The sequence below is a fragment of the Mycteria americana genome, chromosome 2 (genome assembly GCF_035582795.1).
Source record: "Mycteria americana isolate JAX WOST 10 ecotype Jacksonville Zoo and Gardens chromosome 2, USCA_MyAme_1.0, whole genome shotgun sequence".
Taxonomy (NCBI): Eukaryota; Metazoa; Chordata; class Aves; order Ciconiiformes; family Ciconiidae; genus Mycteria; species Mycteria americana.
The window spans coordinates 49,974,640-50,000,848 of record NC_134366.1 but is presented as its reverse complement, the minus strand read 5'-3'; the positions used below and the strand labels follow the sequence as shown (position 1 = coordinate 50,000,848).

At 36.1% G+C, this 26,209-nt stretch overlaps 1 protein-coding gene across 3 annotated transcripts in view; it reads left to right on the top strand.

Moving 5' to 3' along the window:
* The window catches only part of LARS2 (leucyl-tRNA synthetase 2, mitochondrial), an 88,660-nt gene that overhangs the window by 5,571 nt on the left and 56,880 nt on the right, over positions 1-26,209 (top strand). For all 3 annotated transcript variants that reach the window (XM_075493335.1, XM_075493334.1, XM_075493336.1), the window contains exons 4-7: positions 9,493-9,584; positions 13,161-13,221; positions 21,338-21,427; positions 25,662-25,805. In XM_075493335.1, the coding sequence (XP_075349450.1) occupies positions 9,493-9,584; positions 13,161-13,221; positions 21,338-21,427; positions 25,662-25,805 (387 nt within the window). The remainder of the gene's footprint in view (positions 1-9,492; positions 9,585-13,160; positions 13,222-21,337; positions 21,428-25,661; positions 25,806-26,209) is intronic.

The window sequence follows — 26,209 nt, the reverse complement described above, 5'->3', positions numbered from 1 at the left end:
ATAGCTGCTGACCCCTTGACTTGCATATTTCAGCATTGCTCATACGTATGAAACGCTGTCTTCTGAGGGTGCAAGCCTACGAAGTACGCTAAAGACTAAATACTGGCCACATCTGCAAGGAGAAATCATGCTTTCTGTTCCACGTTCCTTTGTTTCCCAGTCCGTCCCATACCTGCCGTCATTTCTCCCTTGCTCCCTTCTGTCTCTCCAGTAGGTAGAAGGTGTAGCTGAGAGCCTAGTCCCTGCAGTCTGCAGGTGGAATCCTAATTGGTGTTCTGCAGTAAAGACTAGCAGGTAAAATTTGAAGGATGTGAGGCAGGTGTGGGAGAATTGTGGCCTGAGTGACAACCGTATTAAGGGGGAAGAAGACATTTGGTAGGGGGAAAATGAGAATCTGGGCAACAGTAGGAATGAGGAATATGGAAAGAGAATACCCAGTTTTGGGGTAGGGAACAAAAGGAAAGAAATAGCCGTAGGCAAGAATCTAGGATGAGACTCGGAAAGGAATTCTCTCTAATGTACGAGAGAGAAGGAGCAGTTCAAGTATATAGGAATCAGACCCTCAAAAGAGTACAAAGAAGATGAAATGGAGAAATAAATGTTAGTTGCTGGTTGTGGTACTAAGTGCAATTTCCTTGCTACAAGTGTTGCAGAAGTGTAATGTTTCCTGGATTTATCACCATGCATGAGACTCTTAAAAGGTATTGTCACTGAATTATTCAGTGTGCTGCCTTTCCAAATACTATGTATTTTATGCCAATGATGAACATCCCGTGCACTGAGTATGTGCTGTTGCTTTACAGAAATGCATTCTCATGCTTTTAAAATTACAGGAAAAAGAAATAACTACCTTAGACTTTAAATGAGAAAAAAACCCCAATGTCTATTGTAATACTAATCTTTGCTAAATCCTCTGAATGACCAGAACTTCAATCTCATTAAAAAAATTGAGCCAACTGTGCTCTTGAAGGGTCTTCTGATTCTTGCTTGATGTTAAGACCACTGGAGATGTTATTTCAGGACATAGATCATCTGTCATCAATAACAGTGGAGATATCCACTAAATTTGTGTTCAGAGAGATGAAAACATGATTCCTCTTCTACTAGCTAGGATAAAGTGAAAATAATTGTCTACATCCAGTAGGATGCTGTAGGTGTTACCTTTTGAACACAAGGGAAGTAAGCATATTTAGTAGAAACTAAAGTGAAACTAACTTCATTTGGAGAAAATGAAAAGGTAATATAGTTGCAATAAAATACAAGAGCCACTATGAAAGCAAGTTTTTATTTCCACGATTGTCTGTTTTTTCCAGAAAAGTTTTGAAAGTCTTTTGACGTTTTTAAATCTTGCATTTCAGCTTATTTTTACATTTCATGTAAAAATGACTTTGAAGGGTATTAGAGTGCCTGTAGAACATGCTGAATTTCTATAAATAAGTATATCTTCTGTTGTGTTAACCACTTTGAACATCTATTTATGACTAAAGGTGGGCAGCCAAAGAATTTAACCTTCATGTATGATTAAGAGACATAAAGGATCTCTCAAATGATTTTTTTGAGTATTGCAGACTAAGAGCTGTTGTGTTATTGATGTACGTTAACTTGCTGGAACTTATATTTACCTTAAAAACCCTTTTCTTTATTAGCCATGCTAATTTCTCCATCACTTAGAATTAAAGTCTTTATAATTGATTTTCTCCTCGCAATTAATTTATCAGCCTCTTAGATGTTTTCTCTGGCCATTGTCACAGTTGTCCAATCTGTTAAAGATTTATTTATTGTGATGGTTATAGGCTATGACATGGTTATGTCTTATCATACATAAAATTTGATATAACCCAGAAAAATGTTTTTCCCCGTATTCAGGGAATGACTGGCATTCTTCAGTAAATAAGAAGAAAGAATGCTTTAGAAACAAAAAATATTAGTATGCATAATTTTGAAGTTATTCTATTGATTTTTTAATTTTTTTTTTCCTTCTGGAACATGTTTGAAAGTTCAGGGACTGCTAATTTTTCCCAAGTCAAAATTCTAAGTAGAAATGAATGTGTTTCAGGTATTCAAGGCAAGTTTAGGGTAAGATTTTTAAGTAGTAATTGCTTCCATCATTTCCAAACTAACAAAAAGGAAGAGTCATTGAAAATAATCTTAGGAACTATATCTCTACATATAGATGTAGAACTGACCTTGATTAGCAAGTCATAAAACTATGCTAGAAGCAATACAGGTAGGTTGAAAGTGTTTGTAAGGCAACAAGGAATGATGGGCTGTTACCACGAAAAATACAGGCAAAAACATTCAGACTTACAGTTCCTGGGGAGAACATCAGACTACAATGTATCTTTGTTGTCTAATAACAGTGAGGGAAAAACATCAGGGAAAATATATATGGTGTGTACATAGTTGACTAGTATATATGGTTGAGTAAGAGAGTAATGTATGTTGAATAAGGTGGAGATATTTTTCTTAGAGAATGCCTTCATGAGCAAATAGTAGATTAGTTTCATACTGATTTAATCTGAACAGGCAAGAATTGTCTTATTTGTTATAATACTTAAGTAAGGATAAGCTTGAATACCTTTACAAAGGGATTAGAGCTTCTTTAGTAAATTGGAACCATTATTTGGAATGCATTAATGTAATTTCTTCATATTGGAGGTAGTTTGAAATCTTAACTGAGAAAGTGTTAAATCATTTGGATGCTGTTTTTTTGTTTTTCTGAAATGGAACATTAGTATTTAATTTTTCTAGCTGGATAGGATCTGATTTTATTTTAATTAAAATATTCTAGAGAGGTAATACGCGCTGAAATCTACTGATACTTGCCAGAAACCTGTACTTCACTGGCATTTTAAGTGGGAAAATATATATTTGTTGCTCTTTTTTTTTCCCCCTTGTTTTTTGGAAGAAATACTGCTTCAACATAAAGCCGTAGATGATATTGGTGACTAATGACACTGAAAATGGGAAATCAAACAGATTACTTAAAAGAGCAGCAGCCTTTTCTGCAATAGGTGACTGGCTGGTCATTTATTAAATGGCGTGCAGGGGTGGGATTTAATGCAAGTGTAACATCACAATAGGCAGTCACTTTTTCAATGTACCAATGAGTGATAAGCTTCGCAGAGTTTTCAGTAGGAGGTGCATGAATGTGTGTATCACAGTACAGAGGTAATCACCAGAGTTGTGTCGATACGAGGCCACCGTATTGATTGTGCCGATGGGTAATGAAGTCCCGTTTGTTTTACCTGAAGATCTGACCAGTGAAGCATTGTCTTCTTCCAACACTCCTCAAGTACCTGTAGGCAGTGCATGGGAAACAAGCAAACTCTGTCATGACTTGGATTAGGTTGCTGGGTAAATGATTTGTAGAGTACATCTGTTGTAAGATAAGCGGTTTACATTCTAATTACTGAAGATGAAGTTTGAAGTCTTTGCGTGGGAACTGTAAACCATATAGATTGCTTAGCATGAATGCAGTGAGCTAGTCTCTTTCAAAAATGTGTTAAGGATAACATTTTTCTTGAAATGCAATTAAAACAATTTTTGTGTATGGAGAGTTCTAGTCACAGATCTTATTACAAACATATTTCTTTAAAAATGCTATGAAAAAGTAATTTATACATTTTAAATTACAATTTTGTATCTATTGGTAAACCAATCCAGAACTAAACTATGAAGTTTCTGGTTGTGTTTTCTCCGTAAATTTACATGCATGTTGTGAATTCAAATGTACAAGTTTTGTAAGAAGTTAAGAGATTTCCTATTCATTATTCGAGAGTGCCATGTACAAATTATAGAGCTATTCATGGTGATTTTCACCATGGCAGATTTCCAGTCTGCTGCTGCTTGGGGAAAAAGTATTTACCATTGCTTTATCATGCTATCATTATCATGTCTTTGATAAATTCCAAAGTGGATAATTTGTGCCTCTCAGAGGACTGAGAATAATTCCCTTGGCAATCAGTAAACAGAGAATGATTCAATTCAATAGTTCCTGTGATATCTTCTTAATAAAATTTTGAATTGTAATTGATACCGCAGCGAGGCTGTCATATACAAGTTGTGCAGTAATGAGAGTGATCATTGGACAATTCAGGGTGAAATTCCTGTACACTAGGATCAGATTTCTTAATTTATACTTAAACTGCTCCTGATAGATGGGATTGGAATATTGTTAGTGATATTTCCACAATATCCCAAAATTACTTAAAGAGCGTTTTTATTTTATCCAGAATGTCTTTTTTGAAACTGGATGTATTTTCATTAATTGTTTTCCCTTTCAGCAGTGAATCTTAATACTCTTGAAATTGCAGAAGTGAATGGTATTGAAGACAGGCAAGTTTAATTAAAACTTTATAATGAATTCATCAATAGGATGAATTATTTCAATACAGTTCCATTTTCCAATCATCATTAGCTGCTATTCTCCACCATTTTTTTGTGTGAGGCTGTTGTGTCTTTTTGCTAGGTTGTTTTCTGTGGTATAAACCAAGTGGAAAGTATTAAAAGTATCCTGTGTGAATTGAATGTTATTTAAATTTAGTTTTCCAGTAGCAAGTACTGAAAGTGTTAATTAGCTCACTCTGTTTCATTTTGAAAGAAAGAGAGAGAAAACAAGGTATTATTTTAAATGCAATTATGTTATACAAGAATGTGTGAGATTAAGGAGGCGAGTGACACCTTTGTTTTCTAAATGTTTGTAGTAGTGTGTGAATGTAGAATAATTTCTTATATTTTATATCTTGTGAGAACAAGAAATAAATGAGAGCATTTTATAAGCAGAGTTATGTTTTGATAGAAATCTGTGTGGGTTGATTATTTTTTAATTTGAAAGTGCCTTATCAGAATGCAAATATGCAGCATTCTGTTGCAGAGAATCATTGAAATAGTCCTTGCTAGAATGTACACACTAGTCAAAAATTCATTATTTTAATCTCTTTCCAGGTGTGCCTTGCCTGCTTGGGTTTTTTTTTTGGTGATGGTAATTTTTAGCTGTTGCGTAAGGGTGTTTATTACCTAGTACACTTAAAAGACAATCTAGGCTGCATTCAGGTGGAGGTCTTGTATTTAAAATGTGTTGTATCTGTAATCTGTCGATTTACAAATCAGATTTTCAACATGTTCAGCCTAATTGTAGGTGGCCAGTGGAAGGAGCAGCCATCCTCTCCTTTCCCCTCTCCAACCGTGTGTCCTTACTGTCTCACTTCTGTGTGGTTGCACAGTAGTGAGATCAAGTGCAAGGAGGATGACAGAAAGTTGCTGCTGGAGCCAGGGTTGTTTTCTGGCAGCTGGAACTCGTGACCATGGATCACCTATTTTGTCAGCCTTTTTTGGTTAGTTGACGTTGAGTCTGTCATGGGGTTATAACCAGAGACAGGAATGTAGACTTTGCTGTATTGATTCAAATCCCTAATCTGTCAGCAAACCTCTTTGTTTTCATTTTTGTTCTCTTATCACACATTCTCTGAAATACATACATTTATTTACAGGCATTTTTGACACTGATTCTGCTGTCTGTCTTAAAATTTGGAATGCATCGATCTGGATGTAAGAAAGATGCATCAGCTCCCTGGTCATAGTTTTGAGACATACTGAGCACATCAGGAAAGCAAACAAGTTCTTTGTTTCCTTACAAACATTAAGGAAAATTCACTGAATCGTCTGTCCTAGTTATGTTGACGGAGGCAGAGAACTGAGTGTTATGAGATCATTGTCAGCTTTGTGTTATATAGTACCTGCTGATCTCGCCTACTAATGTCAGTGTGATGGGCTGATTGTTAACGGCAGTGAATAGATGAAAATCCTCTGAAAGGAAGAGCTGAGATCTCAGAAATAAATTAATGGAGTTACTGTGTCTTCCTCTGCTTCGTCCCACAGTCACATTAAGAGCTCTAGCCATGGTTAACGACAGATTTTTGACCATGCTGTGAAATGATTCTTACAGTGATGCTTCGAGCTAATATGGAGTCAGAGTCTTTGGGATCTAAAATGTTTCAAGATGCAACTGTTTTCCTTTTTAACAATCTGCCCCTGAAAAGACCGCTCAGTGTGGTAGTTACCAGGCGCTTTGTTCCCCACACACTAATAAATCACTTCCTTGCAACTTCATGTTCCTGTGCAAAACACAGTATGTGGAGTGGTGGAAAAGACTGGTCTTTCATAGTTGATCCTGCCAGATCCTGTGAACTTCTGAGGATCTTAAGCCCTCTGTGTTCAAGACTAACCTAGTAGTTTCAACCAGGAAGAGTTTACCTGTCTACTTCACTGTGAAGACCAGAAACACACAGCTGCTGTTGGAGATAGTACTGGCTTCTGCTGTCTTAAAATGACTAAAACTATAGCCTGCCTTCTTTTACCAGGTATAGACATCCTCAGACCTATGCAGGCCTCCTCTCTCTACAAGATATGTTCATTATTTGTTTTGCTTTCTCCTTGTGGCTTAGAGAAAATACTGTCTGTACAGACAAGCAATGCTTGGAAGAACGGTCACTCTAGTGAGCAGAATTGATCCCTTAGTGGCATAAGGTTTAGAGACTGCTGTCAGAAGCAATCAAGTCAGCATTCAAGAACTTCGATGACTTTTTTTCCATTTCTTCTGCTCGTCTGTAATGCTGGAGGGAGCAGCCATGTTTTCTGCTAGCCTATGGCCAACCCATCAAGGAGCTACAAGGAATACCCTTTGGTCTTAAAAATTGCTTTCTTCCTATTTTTGCTTTGTCTTGAACAGTTGAACTGTTCATTTATTCTTTGTGCCAACTTCTGACATGTTAGTAGTGTATTTTCTTCTCCCCTTCCATGTCTCTTGAGATTTTTGATGCTTTTCAAAACTATATAGTTAATCTCAGCCTTGTGTTTTATGTTGGCTAAATAGAGTTAAGATGTAATGCCAAGTGCTGTGTGGAGACCATGGCATTTTAACTGTAGATACGTAGCATACATTCCAGACAGAAGCAGCTGACCTATCGTTTAGACAAATGCATTTCACAAACCTTTCAAATCCATTCACGGTAGAGAAGTAAAAGAGACAATAAACTTGAAATCATTTTCTAAACCACTGTGCGTGTTACATTCATCTCTATAGCAACTACATAAATAGATCTATCCTGGAGATTAATTTGAGGATATTTTTAATGTCTCTTTAAATTCAGGTTTCTGATTGAAACTTGAATTAGAGTATTTCTTCAGCCCTTTAACTTGAGGAATGCTATTGGTTGTTAAATTGAACTGTCTTTTGAATGTGATAAGTGAATACACTGTATGATATTTTTAATATACATGCTAGAATTGGGAAGATCTGCGTGAGCAGATAACTCCTGCTAGGGCTGATGGTACAGTGATAAAATGTCTGCACATTAGCTGTCTGGAGCATCAGTCAGTCCTTCTGGGGAGCCTGTAGTCAGTAGTGAAGCAGTTTTTCCCACATCCTTTTGCTCATGAGTGTGAGGAATGAGATTGCACCTTGCTTTTGGCTGCCTATCTATATCCAGGAGATCTTCAGAAGCCAAATTTTACAAAAATTAATCAAGAGTAGTTTTTTTAATCTCACTTAACATGCATCAGCTTGTAGTAAAAGAAGGCGTTTGTAGGGATGCGAATGTAGGGCATTTGTCTAAACAAATGGGGTTTAATTAAGAGAAAATATGTATTATACATAAAAAAAAATCCGGTTTATTTCATCATTTCTGTGCAGAGACATGCAGTGAGCAACAGTAGTGGTCAAAAAGCTGCAGAAACTAATATTTTAGTGTGTCCTTAAAGAATTCTATTGAGATTTGTAGTTTATGTAAAGTTTACCTTTCTTTTTTCTCTTTGATACCAATAGTTTTGATTACTGGTGAGGGGAGGGAGAGGAGAAAGGCTGGGGAGAGGTGTGCTTCAATGGGTCCTTGACAAGTGGTTTAGGCTCCAAATGAGATTTTCCATGTAACGCTTATAATGTGAGGAAGCAGGGAGTTAGGAAATCTGATTCTTATATTTTCTGACACTCTGATACAAGGAGCAATAATCTGTCTGATTATAGGGAAAAATTGTAACAGAGCATAGCATTCCATTTTCTATTAGATTTATACATAAAAAATGTGCTGTGCATGGACCCTTACTGTACTGGCTTGAATCACAGTTGATCACAGGTTAATACCTTTGGTTTTGTTGCTGCACCGGCAGAGTAATGATATACAGCAGGCTTAGTTTTAGCTCAGTATTGAAAACAAGAATGCTGAGGAGTCACATCCTTTGAATTCTGTTGCTTTTACACCGCATTGGTGCCTAGGGCACCTTTATAAACACGTCTATAAAATATTTTTTATGAAAGAACACATTGAAGTCAGAGGATTGGAAGGCTGTGGCAAAGAAGAATAAAAATAATTCAAACCAGTGACAAAAGTATCTCTTATGCTTTGGAAACGAACAGATTTTTCACATGGAGATAGCTTATGAGATTAGTATTGCTAGGCTTGCTTTCTTATTGCTTGTTTGCTTACATGCCACTAAAGAACAAGTTCTTTATATTTTTAGGGGTAAAAATTTTGATTTCTTACAAACTGTAAAACGTTACTCAATCATGTTTTGCTGTTGTTAAACTTGTGTAACTTTAATCATAGTTATCGAATTTATAGCACATTTGTAGGTATGAGAAATGGGATTGGTTTTATCAGGTATCCAATATATAACTGTGTTTAATGACAGTATCTTAAGTACTGGCCTTTCTTTCCCTGGTTATTAAACAGGTTTTTTGAATACTTACTGTATTGCTAGATTATTTTTCTAAATAACATGTTAATAGGAAAGTTATATATCTATTTCAACAGAAATTATCTCTTAGATTTTGTAGTAAATATTTTTTTCCAGCTTTATTTATTCGTGGTCATTCTGTCAGTCTGCAGTCTGTATTTACAAAAGATATTTTTTAGTAAAATTTGACTAAAACAGTTTTCCCCATCCTCTTCATTTTATCTATTGGATTTAAGGTTATCATAGGGTATTTTTCTTTTTTTTTTCTTCAACAAAAGGAAAAAAAAAGTAGGCTACACATCAGGTACAGTTATAAAACCATTGGTTCGATTAGTTTTGCTTGCTTTCTTCTCCTTCTCTAGGATGAATATTTAATTCTGTGTAGTAGTAGCATCAACTGCTAATTTTGACCACCACACAAATTTACAAAGGATTGATTTTTGTCAGTTAATCTGGTATTGAAATAGTCATGAGGATTTATTACATAATACTTTAAGCTCCCTTTAACATCACATTGTAGACCGCAAATATGCTTCATATTAGTCTTTTAAAACAGACCTAGACATAGTGGGCATGTTTTGAAGAGGTTCGATTCAGACAAAGCAAATGCTGAAATGCAGAACCTTGTTCATCATTTGGATGCAAAACACCGTTTATTATTTGGATGCAAAACACTGTTCATTATTGAGAGGCCTGTGTGTGTTGTTGATGCCATTCCAGAAAGTTACATAAGATTGTGTTTTTCCTTTTTGCTTACAGGTGATAAATCCAATGGGATGGGACGCGTTTGGTTTACCAGCAGAAAATGCTGCAGTTGAACATGGGCTTCACCCTGCAAGCTGGACACAAAGGTAGCTTTTAATGAATTTAAGTAATACGACATTTCCACTGTGAATACCTGTACTGTGGCCCCCATAAACCAACAAAACCGAGCAAAACCAGTGTAGAAGAAAGACAGTACAGAAAAAAGCAGGGTTATTTGCCAGTGTTTTATGGGACTGTACAGATGATTCAGTTTCAAGAAACAAATGTATCAGAATGATTTTCAAGGTTTTCATCTCAATTACTTTTAAGTTGTGAAAGGTAGAATATTAAAAGAGTGACATTTTCCAAACACCCAAATCAGTGAGTAAGAAATAAATCAGAATTTCATTATGGTGAGTTAAATCTTAGTATAGAATACACAGTTGTAAATTATGAGCTACGTGGTTAGATTTACTAGCAGTTTTCAGTACCATGTGAAAGAGGAAGAAGATAGTTTTTTCATTTGAGACTGGCTCTTGGAAAGTGGTAAGCAGCCATTATTGCTGCTGAGTTCTGTGAAAATTTTGGGCTTTAGACCACAGGACTGAGTGTTGTGTTCCCTTAATATTCTTTAAAATAAGTAGAAAGTTATATAAGTAAACATTAATTTCTATAAATTACTTGGAAACCAGTCTTCTTAAGTGAAGCTGTTGTGCTCTGGGTGCAGTAATCTAGCTGTGGTATCTTTTTAAGCCTTAATCCATTTCCTTCTTTGATAATGCTGTTTCTTTTAAGTTTTTTTCATGTTTCTAGTCCCATGTTAAGATGCTTGATACTTCTCCAGATAAAATATGATGGCAACTGATTTCACTTAGGGAGAATGTATGAGTGCACTACACACAAATTCTGAGTTATTTATGCTCATTTTTTAAAAATTTCCTTCATGTATGATTTAGATGAGAATATGGGTGAGAACCAGTTACCATCAAGGCACAAAAACCTGGTTTTGTTCTTTTGAGAGTCTGAAACGTCACCGTGTAGTGTATTATGGGCTACCAATTATATTGTAGCATGGCTAGTAAATTGATGATTTCTGTCTTCCTTCAATAAGCCTACTGAAGCTCAGCTGTAAAACAAATCTACGTATGTGGTTTATCTGAGTGCCTCATTTTTAACTTGATTATCTTGATGGAACCTTCACCAGATAGAGGGTTACCGTGATCCTTACCGACATGACAAATGAGGCACAAAGAAGCAAAGGTTGTAGTTTTGAGACGAGGTTCGCATTAAATACTTGTGACTACAAAAGGGTCAGCGTTTTCCCCTCCTCTCTGCTACGTGATCCCTCCTCACCTATTGTAATGGCTTTGGCACTGGTAGGACATCTTGTTGAACTGACTCAGCTTGCTAACTCAGAAGAAAGCTGTTCTGCCAGCTGACTGAGTAGAACTGGCTCAACAGAAAAGCAGCGAGTGTGTGGGGCAGAGAGACTGCAACAGCAAAGTGCCTTATCAGCTCAGCCTGTCTCATCTAAGCTGTTTGTCTGGGTCGTATCAAAAAGCATGTGGCAGGGCACAGCCTTAAGCTGATTCTCTTCTGATACTTTCTGTGCTCTTCTTTTTTTCTCTTTTCTTGTAAATAGGTGCATGTTGTTCCATACACTTAAAGCAGTTCAGCTAGTAGTTACAAGTACAAGATGTTTTATATTGCAAGAGAATTTTGCTTCGAAAATTTCCTTAGTACTGAAAATACTGAAAAGAGTGATTGTCTAGTTTTAAGAGTTAAATAATAATATTGTAACAACAATCTGAGACAAGTTAGCACATCATCATCGAGGCTGATTATAATATCAACCAAGTACGAAAAGTTATTTACATACCCATTTTTTTTGATTATGCTAAGGAAGGGAGTTGGTTCATCATACTGGCAGTTTAAATTCTGACCACTGAAGTAATTGCTGTCTCCCATTTTCTCCGCTGTCCCTGTCCTGAATGTTTCTCGTGCCTGCAGCAGGGATTACTGAACTGAAGGTGAAGCTGTGATGGTGTGATAGAAACCTGATGTGTTTTAGTCATCCCTGGAGCAGAGCCAGCCACCCATGTAAAAGGGGGCACATTGTAAGCATTTCAGCTTACTTGGTTGAAATGCTTACAGTGAACAACCAAATTTCAGAGCATCATAATTTTCTGAAGAGGTGATTTAAAATGAGCTCCAATTGACTCTTACTTCTTATATTCTCGAAGTTAGGAAAAAACCATAAAACAAATTGAAGACAGAGTTACTTATACAAAACACATGGAAATGTTTATTAGTAAGAGTTAGTATAGTGGCAGAAGCTTTGTGAAAATACACTCAAACTTGAAATTTTTCTATTGGAACAGTTCATTTTGAGTGGGACTTTAATATAAGCAGTACTACTGAATGTATGGTTTCTCCCAGTGGAAGCTGCGAGTCCATAAGAGGATTTCCTGGTATACTTGTACTGGGATGACCCTGCTGGCAGGCCTTTTCTAGTGTAACTGGGGCTCTGCAACTGTTAATACGGGATACTTGCATTACTCCGTTATTCAGCAGTGCAAGTTTGTTCTGGGTCAGAATTAAATGCTTGGTTTCATGACTGTCAAATTAGCCACTGTGGGAGGATAGATGATACGTTATATGGCATAATGTATTTTAGTAGAAAGTTAAAAGTCCATAAGAAATTTCAAGCAATTTTAAAGTATGTGAATGAATTAATACCGGGTCACTACTTAATATTGTGTAGTTGTGAGTATTTTAGTACATGTATTTGTATTTACATATTAAATTAATTACATGTATATTATACATATACATGTATTTGTATACATATAACTGTATTTAGTACATTTTCAAACTAAAGCTTCACTGTATATTCTGATGTATCTTATTTTACATTTTGAATGTAATCCATCTGGGGCAAGGTCTAGCCCTACAGTTTACAGTTGACTTAAGTTTATCTATGGCTGCGCTGCCACCAGAAGTTTAGGGGTTCCTTGTCACCTCTCAGGATATATGTTCCCACCACCTCCTTTGTGTTGGCTCAGCTGTTTTTGCAGCCACAGTATTGGTGTGATCAGCCTGTTGATCACAGGGAAGCCGGAAAACTGGTGGGGGGTTTTGGAGAACTTTTTGTAGGGCATGTCTTCAGTCGAATGGGTAAGCTGATTCAACTCATCCTATAGGCACACATGATCACCAGAGCCAAAGCAAAATATAGCCAGGATAGCATTGCCAGAATAGAGCAGGATTAAGCTGATTGTGGAAGTACATCCTAGTGCATTGTGAAGATTTCAGAGTGCCCTTTGGCTCAACTGCAGTAAAGAATAATTAAAAATAATGAGAAGTGTTGCTTCAGGAAAATTTCCCTCAAACTGCAGTGCCATATTTGCTTTTCAGTTATGCTCAAATCAAGAGAAGAAAAATCCTTGTCTTGTACACACAGCCATTGAAATTGAAGCAGAATACACTAGGGACTTTCAAAATTATTATTTAAGATCAGTATTCTGACAGTTCCTTGAGTTTCACTGTTAGTGAGATAATAGTGTTTAGAGGTTGACTAGTGCTTTTAATTTCTCAGAACTTTATAAGCTCCTGCTTTTAAATATGATCTCATGAGAGAAATATTTTTAAGTTAATAAACTTTTTAATTTTTTATTTTGCAGTAATATTCAACACATGAGGAAACAGTTTGATGCGCTAGGTCTGTCTTTTACATGGGAAAGGGTAAGGTTTTCTTTTTTAAGGGATGCTGCTTTATTGTATGATGGAACATTGAAAAACATGGAATTTCACCATTTTATTTACAACAATATAGAAGTTTTTGAAAGTGACCAGTTTAAGTTGTTAAACTGTAAAATTACACTTGAAAAAGTGTGAAATTGAGCTTCTCTCAAGCTTCTTATCAAACTTCTCTTACTTTTGACATACTGACATCATCTGATAATCTCAAGGTTTAGGAGAATCTTTTCTTTAAAGTAATTTCAGTTTTGCATTTTGATTTTTCTCTCTGCTTTTTCGGCTCTTTCAAAGTAGCAATTTTCTGTGTTAGAAGTTAGACAATAGTCTAAATATACATTTATGAAGCAGCATGCCTTTGTGTTAAGGTATATATGTTTTGAGGAGTGCTTTTTTCAATGTGTATGTTTTTATAATATACTCAAGGGTTTAAAGCTAGTAACTTGAAATGGTGATTTGGTTATGTTATTCTAAATTTGAAGCATAAGTCTGCATTTTCGTAGGTGTTCATATCATGACCGTTTTGGAAAATAGAAGTTTTATTTAAAACACTAACGCTCGAGAATCAGGTGTTCACCTTAAAAACCTTACCAGCATGATCAGACGTAAGCTAATGTCATTTTCAAGATAAAAAAGAAATTAATTTTTGAAGCAATTGTAAGGTTATTGCATTTACCAGTGAATCAAGGTCAGTCACTGCCTTTATATTCTTAGCAATAGCCGTTGCTTATCACCTTAATATGATTCTGAATAGAGTGATGGAGATGCTAATCTTGGATTTTTATAGCAGTATTGTAGCTCTGAAAAGGAAAAGGATTAGTTTTCTGGCAGTCTGAGACCTGCCATCTGTTTTCTTTAATCTTGAAGGTGGGGTTGTTTATTTGTATGTCTTACATCTAAAAACCATATTTAATCATGTCATATATATGGCAAGATTTTCAGTATAAGCCTTTTTAGTAAGATTTTTGTTTTCTTGATAGCCAAAAAGTTGCTCTGAAAATAAAAGGTTTGTTGTGGAAGGTTTACTGCACACATTCTTGACAATTATTTTCTTCTATTTAAAACTGTTAGTATCTCAGAGATTTTCTGTATGCATAATACAGCAGTACTTCAAAACGGTGAAATCATGTGTGTAGGCTGTATTATGGAACACACCAGAGTTGAATGTTGCAGAGTACCTTTCAAGAAAATTGAGAACATTCACTTCTGTATATGGACTTTTGTTTAACCCTTCCATTCTGAAGAAGAGATGGAGAACTGGCAGTACTGAAAACCACGGCAGGAAGTATAAGCATACAGGGGAAAGTAATTGCTCATCTCTCTGCCTGTTCTTTGAGCCTTACCTTCACTTTTCTAGTAAACCACGTTTTGGTTAATGAACTTTCAGAAGTCTCTGAGTACTTGTGGAAGGGGCTTTGGTGCTGTACAACGAAGTTAATTTGAAGAGTTGTGTAATTAAAATAATTTAGAATGCTCTAGGGGCACATAGTTTGTGGTTTTGAAAGGTAAGATTTTAAAAGAGCTAAAAAGTGTTCCTTGAAACACAATGAATTTTGGAGTTTTCACTCCTTAGCTTATTAGTTAAGTTTTATTTTACCTAGAAAGTCTGCCTTATTAACTGGAGTAAGAGTGACCTGAATGGTAATCATTAGAAATAGATATGTTTATTCATTGCAAAAAATGTATGATGCCTGAAATATATCTGTATTACATGATCTCCAAGTGCACGGATATTTGAGCTAGCCATGAAAGAACTACCTCTGGAAGCGGAACGGCTAAGCTGTGGCAGAGTGTATTTTCCAGGCTGATAAAGCCTGCTTCTCTGCAAGGCTAATTAGGCTGGGCAGAGCATCTTACTGCCTCAGCTGCGCTGCTTCTGGGCTAACTCAGGCATCTTCGCACAGCAATGCGCTGCGCTGTGCAGGTACTTATCTTAAAAGTGAGCTCTGTGAGGTAAGGAATTTTTTTTGTTGTTATTCTGTACTTGTATGGCACTACATCAGTGGCTTACAAAATACTGTGACAATGCAAACAAACCCAGTAGCGTTAGTGGCTCCTATGAAAAATGCAAGAAAACCACTTTTCATATGAGTTAATCTAATTAACCAAGACTGTTGTACAAAACAGAGTTTGTTTTTTATTTTATTTCGTTGGTGTTGCTTAAAGGTGCTCCTTCATTATGCTAGAGCATAGTACCTAGAAAATATATGCTGGAGGGAGCCTATTCCCCTACCTTAGATCCCTATTTTAGTGTGCGTGAATTGCCTTTTTAAAGTGAGAACCTTTTATGTTAACTGTCTCTGTCCTCTGTGGCCAACTTAGAGTATATGCCTAAATGATGTGAAGGAAACTTAAGTAAATTTTACCATTTTACAAATGTTAAGGGAAAATAAAGTGGGAAAACAATAAAAAGTACATTTTTAATACCTCATGCATGTAGCTGTGCTGAAGAAGCTGACTGCTTATAAAGTCATGTCTGGTGTTCAAGAAAGTCCTGTCCAGGAACGTGAAGGCTAGTCCTAGTTTTATTGCTTGGTAAAATTATTATGAACAAATCCCAGTGTACCTGAGATACTAGAAGTTTCCTTTTATTTATCTGGGGATTTTTCGTTGTTCTCTCTGTCTTACAAATCCAAATGCAAAAGTATTTTTATGTTGTAGCAGTCAGTGAAATTACTAAACCAGTAAGGCACCACAAATAAGGCATTATTAAAAGCTAATTAGATTATTTCAGAAAGCCAGATTACAAAGACACTTGAAAATTATCCTCCTAAACAGAAAATGTAAGCAAACTAAAAATGTAATTAAGTGCATAAAATAGCTCTGTAAGTACTTTGCTTTAGAGTAGTTTTGAATACTAATAGTGATCTGATATTTTTTCCCTGAAACATGTAGGTATTTTAAGTGCCTCAAGTAATAAATGTTATATTTTTAAATCAATTTGAAAATGGTGTGATTTTGGGGAGAGATTTTAAAAAAATAATAAAGAAGAGAGAGAACTTTTATATTCTGAACATTTACATTTGTCAGATCCAGGGTTAAAAAGCTGCAGTTTGAGCACGGAAGAAATGTCCCTGAGAGACATTAAAAACACCTGGAAAATAAAACCATTGTGGTTATGTTTTGTTTTTAAGATAACAATAATTTGGGCATTCCTGGTGATCAGATTTCTCCAAAATACCATCCCAGACAGCATAGCAAACTGCCTGCCACTTCTTTTAAACATGACTTTCAGGGGAATTAGACAGTATCATTTTCAAAGATTCCTGTCATCAGCAACAAGGGATGGAGAGCGTATAACATTTTCCTTTCTTTTGCTCAGGAGTGCCGTCAGACTGAATGCATGTTCCCAGTAAGCCATCAGTTCACCACTGTATTATCAATCTGTAACTTTCTTCTAGAAGGTAGCTCGTACTGCCAACATTTTTTAGTCTCTTCAATTCATGCATGCCAAGTGACATAATTTTTTGCATACGAGTCATGTTCCCCTTCTGCTCTGTACATTAAAAAAGATTAAATCTTTGGTAGATTTTCTTTGTGCAGATATTTTTCTGTTTAGTTTTGAAGTTGTCATTCTTGTGCACTGCCTGAGCATGCATAGAACTGTAACAGTAGATAGAGCATTACCTATTAAATTTTCTTTTTATCGACATATCACTGATAATCAGTCACACTACTTGTAATTAAATAAAAAAGGGAACCGTTGATACAAGGCTCCTTTTTTGCAGGAAAGATATTCATGCTCTAAAATGTAGGCACTGCATGATGTTTGTATTTGTAGCTAATAAAGCATGAAACTAAGGGCCTTTGAAATACAAATATTCAAATTAATTTAGAAATGTAGTTTGGTCTAGCTGTAAAGCTCTGAAAATCAAATAATTATACTTCCAGATGAGGTGGTACATGCCCTTTAATACCAAAATAGGCAAATAATAGATTAAAGACTGTTTAATCTTCCCAAATAGATTTTGAAAATATCCATTCAGACTTTTTCTGCTTATCACCTTTTTAATAAGTATCAAGTGCAACATGGCTGTCTTCAGGACAGCATAAGACTGTGCTAGAAATAAAATTATTAGTAATAAACTAGGAAATTACTTCTCCCTAGTCTAGTTACATATTATTCACAAAGCCTGATGGATCTTACAACAAATAAACACTTTTATGCAGCCTGTAAATGTTACTTTTATTTAAAAAAAAAAAAGCCATGAAAGTAGCTTGAAGACATAATCTTCTTAAAAACAAACAAACAAAAACCAGTTTTAGGTTCAGAACTACATAATAGAAAGTTGTAAGAATGGAACAGATTTAGAACAAATGATGAATTATAAAACAAGGCATTTGAAAATTAGTTTTTCTTTTATTAATGACCAAAATCTTCCATCCAGTTTGGGGTTTTTCTGTTTATCCAGGGTTCTTTACTGTTGGTTTTCCCATATTTTTGGTAGTTGGAGATTTTTTATCAGATTTTTTAATAATGAACGGCCCTTTAACCTTAACATGAACCAGTTGCTTCTCAAGTCACACTGCTGTCAAATCTAAATTGTAATGCTGCTATTTAGTCTGTAACTGAGAATTTATTTGCAAAAATAAATAAGATGCTAACCCCTCCATCATGCTATTTGTTAGGAACAGATTGCTGTGCTGCGATAAAGGGATTAAGTAAGGTAGTTTTTGGTAAGGGTAGGGATCTTTCTCTTACATACCTTGGCAATATCTGCTGTTTTTAAAAGCAGACCACTTTTAAAGGTGGTTTTGTTTTAATTGTTTTAATGAATTGTTTTAATGAATCAGTGTCATTCCTGTAGGAATAAGGAGCAGTAACAGTAACCAATGATAAAGATGCATTTTGGTGAGTGTATCAGATACTCTTTTTAACATTTTTATCTATCTATCTATCTAAGGTGGGAGCTGGACCCCCCCCCCCCCCCCCCCAGGAGTGCCAATGGCAACAAAAAAGCTGCCGAGGGTGACAAAAGCTTGTGTTAGGGTATTGATAGTATGTAGGGATGTTATGGGCTCGGAATCATGACGTGTCATCTGTCCTGCCAAAAGACATTAATCACTGGTCTTTAGCTAGGTGAACGGGCCACCTTTACTTAACCCGGAAAATGAACATGTATAATTTTATATATATTCAATAAATAGCAAGCTGACAAAAGGAAAAGGGAAAATGGTTGGGGGAAGAGGGAGATACTGTCTGTCCCATTTCATGGTACCTTCTGAAATGCTGGGGTGATGGGTTATCACTAAATCTGTCACAGAGCACTGAAGAGCACATGCAGTGGACAGCTGAGCAGCATATTTCATATTTGTAAAAAGGGTTCTGATTTTTAATACATATTTTATCTTTGGAGAAAATATACTAATATCCTGTTTATTGACTGAACTGCTTTATGATATGGGGCTCTGTATGTATGCTGTTATGCTAGTGCTCAGCTCACAAATGAGAAGCAGAAGGTTACGTTTTTTGGCAGGGTGGAAGGGCTCCATCGTGCTATTTTGCAAACCCTTTTATAAACCCTTTTCTGTATTTCTGAGTTAAGTCAGTTCTGTTAATGCACTGCAAATCTTTGCCATGCTCATAAAGTATAAATAGAAATGTTAACATTCACCTTAATTTAAGCCTGATAGCAGCTTAATGGAAACTTTTTACCAGACATTATTTATTTAATCAAGATCAGTAACTGGCATACATGGAAAATTATTTTTCACTGTTAGTCTTAATGTGCTAAATGGTAGGAAAAAAAAACAAAACACATTTTGAGATTGACAAGAGGTTGCTGGTTTGTCATCAGCAGCTCATTTCACTTGGTAGTGACGTAATTTCTCTTTCTTCATTAACTTCAAATGCGGCTTCAAACCTTCATGGTTATAAACTTAAATGATGAGCTTGAGTGATCTTTTTGCAGCTCAATGACCACACAACAAATTTTCTTCAGTGATAACAGTCTCCTGCATTTCTTTCTAAAAAAAATGTCAATTTACAACTTGTGAGAGAGCATGGACATGAGAATCTGCTCCCAGGAGTTAGCTTGTACCGTGTCCTAAACATGCCTGTTTAGACTGAGAAACATCATCTCTTTTTGTTTCAGTTAACACATATCTGCTATTCAGGACCAAAAGGACAAATCTCAGCACATATTTTTATTTGACAACTCACTGCAGTTGCCTTACCTGTTTGCCTGTTGCTCACATAATCTTATGTTGTATCAAAAGGGATTGTCTCTCTTCTTTTGTGTCTCTGACATTACAGTGATGAAGCTCTGTTGCCTGTAGTGGCATCACACTGGCAGAAGAACTCCACTGTGTGGAGAAGCAGGGGAAAAAAAAATAAAAAGCATTAACTGGATAGTGTTTAGTTGGCGAGATGGAAATCAGACTTTTATCAAGTGTTTTTTTCAGTGCAGAGCACAGGGATTTAATCAAGCAACTCTTTTTCGTAAGTCTTCACATGCTGTGCTGAAAACTTGCCACTAAATGTCTCTTTCTGATCTTGAAAGCCTCTTATATGCACTTTTGAGGGATATGTATTCAAAGGTCATATTAATTGTTCAAAGCAATGTTTCAGCCCTGGAATATATAGTTGTAGAAAAAGAATAAAATCTTTATGCTAGAGTGTTTCAGATGTCATGTGAGTAGCAGATGATACTGCTGATGTTGTGTGTAGTGGGAGGCTCAGATGGTGGGAAAGCCTGGGTGAAAGGCATTTCACATTTGGAGCTATTTCAGGTAGTTGATAACTATTTGCAAATGGAATAAATTTTATCAGCAGCTTGCTGTCAACCCTGTAACTCTAAAATCAAGAGAAGTTCTTGTTGATTTGAAGTTCAGCATAAGGGTCATCTTCCACTTCAATAAGTACAAATGTGGTCAAACAGAAAGTTTGTAGAAATGTTTCTTCTTTAAACAAGTGCAAGTTAAACAGGGAAGCTGTTGAGGAGGGAAATGTGATCTGTTTATTGTTACAGATTTGTGATGTAATTAGAGCTTAAATACTGAGTTACGCGGTTGTTTTCACTTTGCCCAAACTTTAAAATGTGTGAGTGAAAGTGTACGTGTATCCATTGTGCCTGTAAAACACTGCGTTTGTGTAGAGAAAATTCAGAGTCTGTAATCATGTAATCCTGTAGTCATCTTTACATATTGAGATGTTTATTTGAAATGCAGTTTGTTTTTTTAAGAACAAACATTTGAAATATGGAACTTTGTAAGCAGGTGATAAGTGGGTTGGTTTTTAATTATTGGAGTTCGCTAAAAACTTATAAAATGTTTGCAAGTTTAAAAAAAAGCTATCCGTTATATTGTTACCTGCTGTTCTCTTAACTCCCATTCCTTCTTCTTATGTTGTCTTTTATTTTTATCTGTCTTTATTTCCCTCTTAACAATCCCCCTCATTTGTGACTTCTTTCACGGCTCTGTCTTTTTCTCCACGCGTTAACCTAGAGCATTCTCCTACCTTGAGCTGGCTTGCCTTTTAAAATGGTCGCTTATTTGACCTTTGATTGCGAGATACCCTTTGCAAGTCTTTCATCGTGAAGTTTAGAGTCTTACCCCATATTCCTTCCCGTCTGCCCCACACGCTCTATCTGCCAGCAGCCTTGGTTCCCCAGTGCTGTTCTGCTGTCCTTCTGTACCTGCTGCTTCAGCTGTAGGCTCTGCCAGTCTGCTTGCTTCTCTGCAGCCAGCTCCCAGCTGCCGCCGAACAGTCGACAGTCTCTGGGCCTGCTTTTCATTGCTGAGCAACAGAGGAAAAGGCAACGTGGCTCAGATGACTTCTTTCTTCTAGTTTTGCTGTTTCCCTGGTCAGGCAGCTGTGGTCATTTCTATTCTGTTCTTGTATCTATCAGCATTGATTTTACAGGGTTCATATATTCCATGTTAACAGGGAAACTTTTCTTTGCACATCAAACCCACACAAAGCCCATGTTCTCTGGTTTTGTGTACAGGTGAATATCACTCATTATAAACATTGCCCAAAATTGCATTTATGTTTTCTCTGTGGCATATATTATACACCCCTGAGTTAATTGTTTAAGTTAAAACGCTGTAAGAAAATACTAAGAATAGCTTCAGCAATTTTTATTTTATTTCATTTCTGCAGGAAATAACCACTTGCTTACCAGAGTACTACAAATGGACACAGTATCTCTTTCTTAAGCTTTTTGAAGCTGGGATAGTGTATCAAAAAGAGGTAGGTACAAACCTTGATCTTTAATACTTTGCGGGTGCACTAACTCAAGTCACTCATTATGTCAGTGGCACATTTCTGGATCGTCCATTCACATTCATTAAGTGCACAGGTATTTATTGTGCTCTGTTGGTTTTAAATCACTGCAAAATATAATGAATTTTATATATAACTGGATTTTATACATAGCTAAATTTTATATGTAACTAACTAACATGAATGGGTATTGTAGCTAGTCAAATCAGTAATGTTTATCGTCAGTGATTTACATTGAAGTGCAGGATCAGAATATAGCTACTATGAGCGTATTTCATGGCTTTAATATAGAATTTTCTAGGTCTTAACTTCCCTCTCATGAAAACATATAAGATAGTGTGATCATGAGCAGTCTCTTCAGCAGCAAGATTATTTAACTGTATAACATTACTGTGATGCTGTCTCAGAACTGATAGGATTGGATAGGATAGTTGGAGATTATGTGCCTAACCGTCCAATTCCTGGACCCTGTTTGTGTTCTCTAAAATATTACAGAAATATTAGATGCTACAAGACTATCACAGCTGTTTTTCTGTTAGAGTACATTAAGAAAATACTGTCCTTATAATATTTTGTAAATAATACATATCAGGCTATCTGAAAAGGGAAGGGTTCAGTTAACTTCTTAAGCAGGAGGTGAAACAAAGACGTTAAATGAGCAATTCCAAAGAACTCTCTGTATAGCCAAGGCAACACGGTTCCAGAATACCTGAACAGCTGCACCTAAACAAAGCTGCGATTTAGTGAACATTTCTAACTTAAAATGGAAACTAGGATTTCTTAAATATGCTTTGACGTTTCATTTGTATTCTATAGAAACCAGGAAATCCCATAGGATGTAATTAGGGATGTACTCTAATTATTCTCTGAACCCAGAGAAAAAGGTTGATGGTGAGAGGTAGCATTTGGAATGGCAGTGTGTTACTGAGCTGCTACTTCTATTTCCGTAAGCAAGATGTATTCAGAGATCTTAAATGACAACCAGCAGAAAGATTCAATATTTGATATGTCCTAACATGCTGGGTTTGGGTGGGGTGTTCTTCCCCCCCCCCCCCCCCCCCATAATTATTTTCTCTGTAATAAAAAATTAAACCCCTAGCTTTGCCATAAAAAAATTTATTTTTATCTGTAAATTTGTTTGCTTGATGAGTGATCCCAGGTGAATCTGAAAAGCACAAGGCTTGCTGCTTCGTTAGAAGCAGTGATGATATACAAAACAAATTTTGCATGCAAGCTCCCAGTACTGTGGGAACCTGGAGGTGTTTGGGTACCGGTGATTGGATCTGCTTCCCTCTTAAGAGTCAAGGATCAGTTTGAGGACTCAAATCAGCATCTGTCAACCTGTAGGGGATGTAATCTCTGGTGGATATAAACCAGTTGCTTTTTGGCAGGAAACAGATGGCAGAGATAGCCCATAACCCTGGGTCCCTTCAAACAGTCATATATACTTAAAGCATATATTTACCCAATGTCTTCAGCCTATCTGCAATATATGGTAGGCAGTACTTTTGCACAGCTTGAAGTCTCCTGAAACAATTTCATTTTGGGTACAAGGAGATAATTCATAGCCTTACTGTGGCGATAAGAATAATACATGTAGAATGTTGGTCTAGTTAATGCTCTGTTCCAGGAGTATGTGTGTCTGGCCAGAAGTTACCCTGACTGGGAGACACAGATTCAATATGTCCAGGAGCCAGAATTAGTGAGAATTAACAATGTCTGTCTGGGTGCTGCAGCATCCATAGAGGGCATCTTTATTCACTGTAGCGAAATCCTCTCTCTTCTTCCTGCAATACTGATCTAGTCAATGCACTGTAGAGGTTATGGACCTGGCCAGGTGTGGGTGTCTTATTTAGGTTGAGACTAATTTGTGTCTAGACTCTATTGATTATTTTGATTAGGTATCTGTAGACTGTAGTGGAACCATAGACACCAAACCTGGAGATAGATACTTATGCTATAGATACCTGAAGTTAGATGAGATGAATCCTATCTTAAAAGCATATGGTCTGCATTGGTGTCGTGAGGAGATGTAAATAATTTGCGGTCTCTACACACTTTTGCTCTGTGCTCTCTTTGTGTAGATGACATTTAGCGGCTTCCTGGGGCCGTAGTTCAGAGGCTGTCATTGTCAAGAAGTTGTGTGAGGTACAAGTGGGAACTAAAGATTTAATGTAATATCCAGGTTCTGGATATTAGTCAAAAGGCTGTGAGAGATGGAAGGAACCAAATGCAACTCTAAAAATTCACAGACAAGACCTTTCAGCTACGGATTTCTTAAATGCGTATTTGCTTTGGTTTACATAATTTATTTAGATAAATCTTCCTGTTATGAATCATGAGAATATGTTATGCTAAATAATTATACTCATATAGATCAGTTCAGTTACCTTCTAAAATTTTCATCATAAATTTGATCCAATATCATCAAAACAGAAACAGTATTTTTTCTCAACTTTGAGTCATAGCCAATTTAATACAAGCATATGCTAATACTGCTTTATGCAACTGGCATTTTATTACTTTGTAATATTAATCTGATTTATCTCTCTTTCGCTGTTATTTTAACTTTGTGATGGTGTGGGGTTTTTTTCAGAACTTACAAATTAAAAAGATCATTACTTTAGAGACAACTTCATAATGTGTTGTATCATTACTGAAAAAGTTGTGTGTTCTGAAAGTCTAGAAAATAGATCTGTAGTAGTGGAATATATTGCATGCTGTTAATTTCCCAATGAATTTTCAGAAGCCTTTTATAAAACCAGTGTGGTATTATTGGTAGGTAACAGATAAAAGGTAGGCAAACTGTAAAAATTTTAAATTCCAATGACATACTGAATTCACACAAGCGTCATTTGAAAGTGAGTTTGTTTTTATCAAAGAATGACTTTCATTTAATTATAATAAATTTTGTATAAATCAAGGTAGGTAATCAGACTTCATGCGCATGCACGCACGCATGTGCACACACGCATACATATACCACATGCTGATAACAAAACCAGCAACAGTATTCCTAAGGAAGAGGATCCATGCATCTGTCTTTCTGCTGTCCTCACTGTAAGATTTGTAAAATGGTTGTGATATTTACTGTTTCTCAGAATATGTAGCATGTTTGAAACTAAGCAATATCAGCTGTTTGGAAACGGGGGCATTTCAGAAGGTCATCAGTGATAGATAAAATGTAAAGTGAGTAATATGAGGACATTGATTAGTTTTTAGATTGAGATAGTATGTCCTCCCCATACCCAAAGAATGCATTTGAAATTTTCAAATAATGTTTAATGTATTAGAATGCTATGGAGCTGGAGTTACTGTTTTTCAGTCAGGCTGATTTAACTTCGGTTTAGCTCAAATACTGAATAACACTCAAAATAATGGATTACTCTTCTTCATTGCTGTGATTATGTTTTTTTCTTTTTCTTTCTGTTCAGTTTTTTCAAGTTATTGTCTAGCATTGAATAGCACTTCTGGAATGACTGTTAGGAGTCTTTTGTGGTCTTAGATCCTTTATGATAAATGATCAGCTAAATTGTTCAGCACTGGGGGGGGTGAGTTTGATTTTTGCTCCCTCCCCAGTATGTTATGTCTGGTATTTCAGTTAGCCCTCAAAAAACAAGGTTTGTAGTATTGAACACCAACATTTATTTTGCTTTACATTTTCTTTAATGTATTTGTATTGATAAGGAAAGATGATTCCAAAAGTAATTCACACAGTTGACAGAAGTTATGTGCCAAAAATACCAACTCTTTCACTTGAAATATAGTTGACCACTATAATACTTCTTTGTGATTCTGTCCTCTCAAGTTGGAGATCCTCAGTTATTCATCCCCCTCAGTCTGACTCAATGCTTTTGGATGAGGGGTGGACAGCTTTTAATCCTCAGACTATGTAGTTTGCAGTATAGTCAATTGGAACACTTACCTATTTAATACTCAAGTGTCAGCCTATCCCGCTAACATGATCAATCAAGGCAAATGCTGCCAACTGCATTCTTGGGTTTTTTGAGTTCTGAGAAGATGAATATTCAAAACATCTTCATTTGAGTCCATGCTGCTGATTCAAATGGGTGTTATAAAAATGTAGAAAACTCAGGGGCTCAAGGAATGTTTCTGGATAATTCTTCTGGTGTCTGAAAAGTAAGATTCTGGTTTTGAAATAGCTGCTGAAAATATTTTTTCTTTCTGCAACTTTTTTTAGGCCTTGGTTAATTGGGATCCAGTGGATCAGACTGTTCTAGCTAATGAACAGGTGGATGACAATGGTTGCTCGTGGCGTTCAGGAGCAAAGGTGGAACAGAAATACCTCAAACAGTGGTTTATCAAAACTACTGCTTATGCAAAGGTATGAGAATACAGTTTTTGGAAATTATGGTAGCACTTAAAAGAGGTGACTTTTCATCCAGAAATATTCATCAAGCTGAATGTGGTCTTTTATATATGCATGTTTGTGTAATATATAATTATATAATAATATACGTGATCTATCCCCGTGTATGTGTGTATATAAAAATTATTACCCCTGAAGTCTTTTTGTTCACATCTTTAAGAATTCTAAGTAATTGGTGTAGGATTAAGTTTTGAATAAATCAAAAAGCAGAAGTTAGAGGTGAATGAGTGAATTCTGCATTCACACATTGTCATCCCATATTTACCGTCAAGTGCTTTTCTGCATATTTTGAGTGTACAGCTATGCAATCTTTTGAACTATAAACTTGTTCGCCTAGTCAACCAGTTGGACTTATGGGC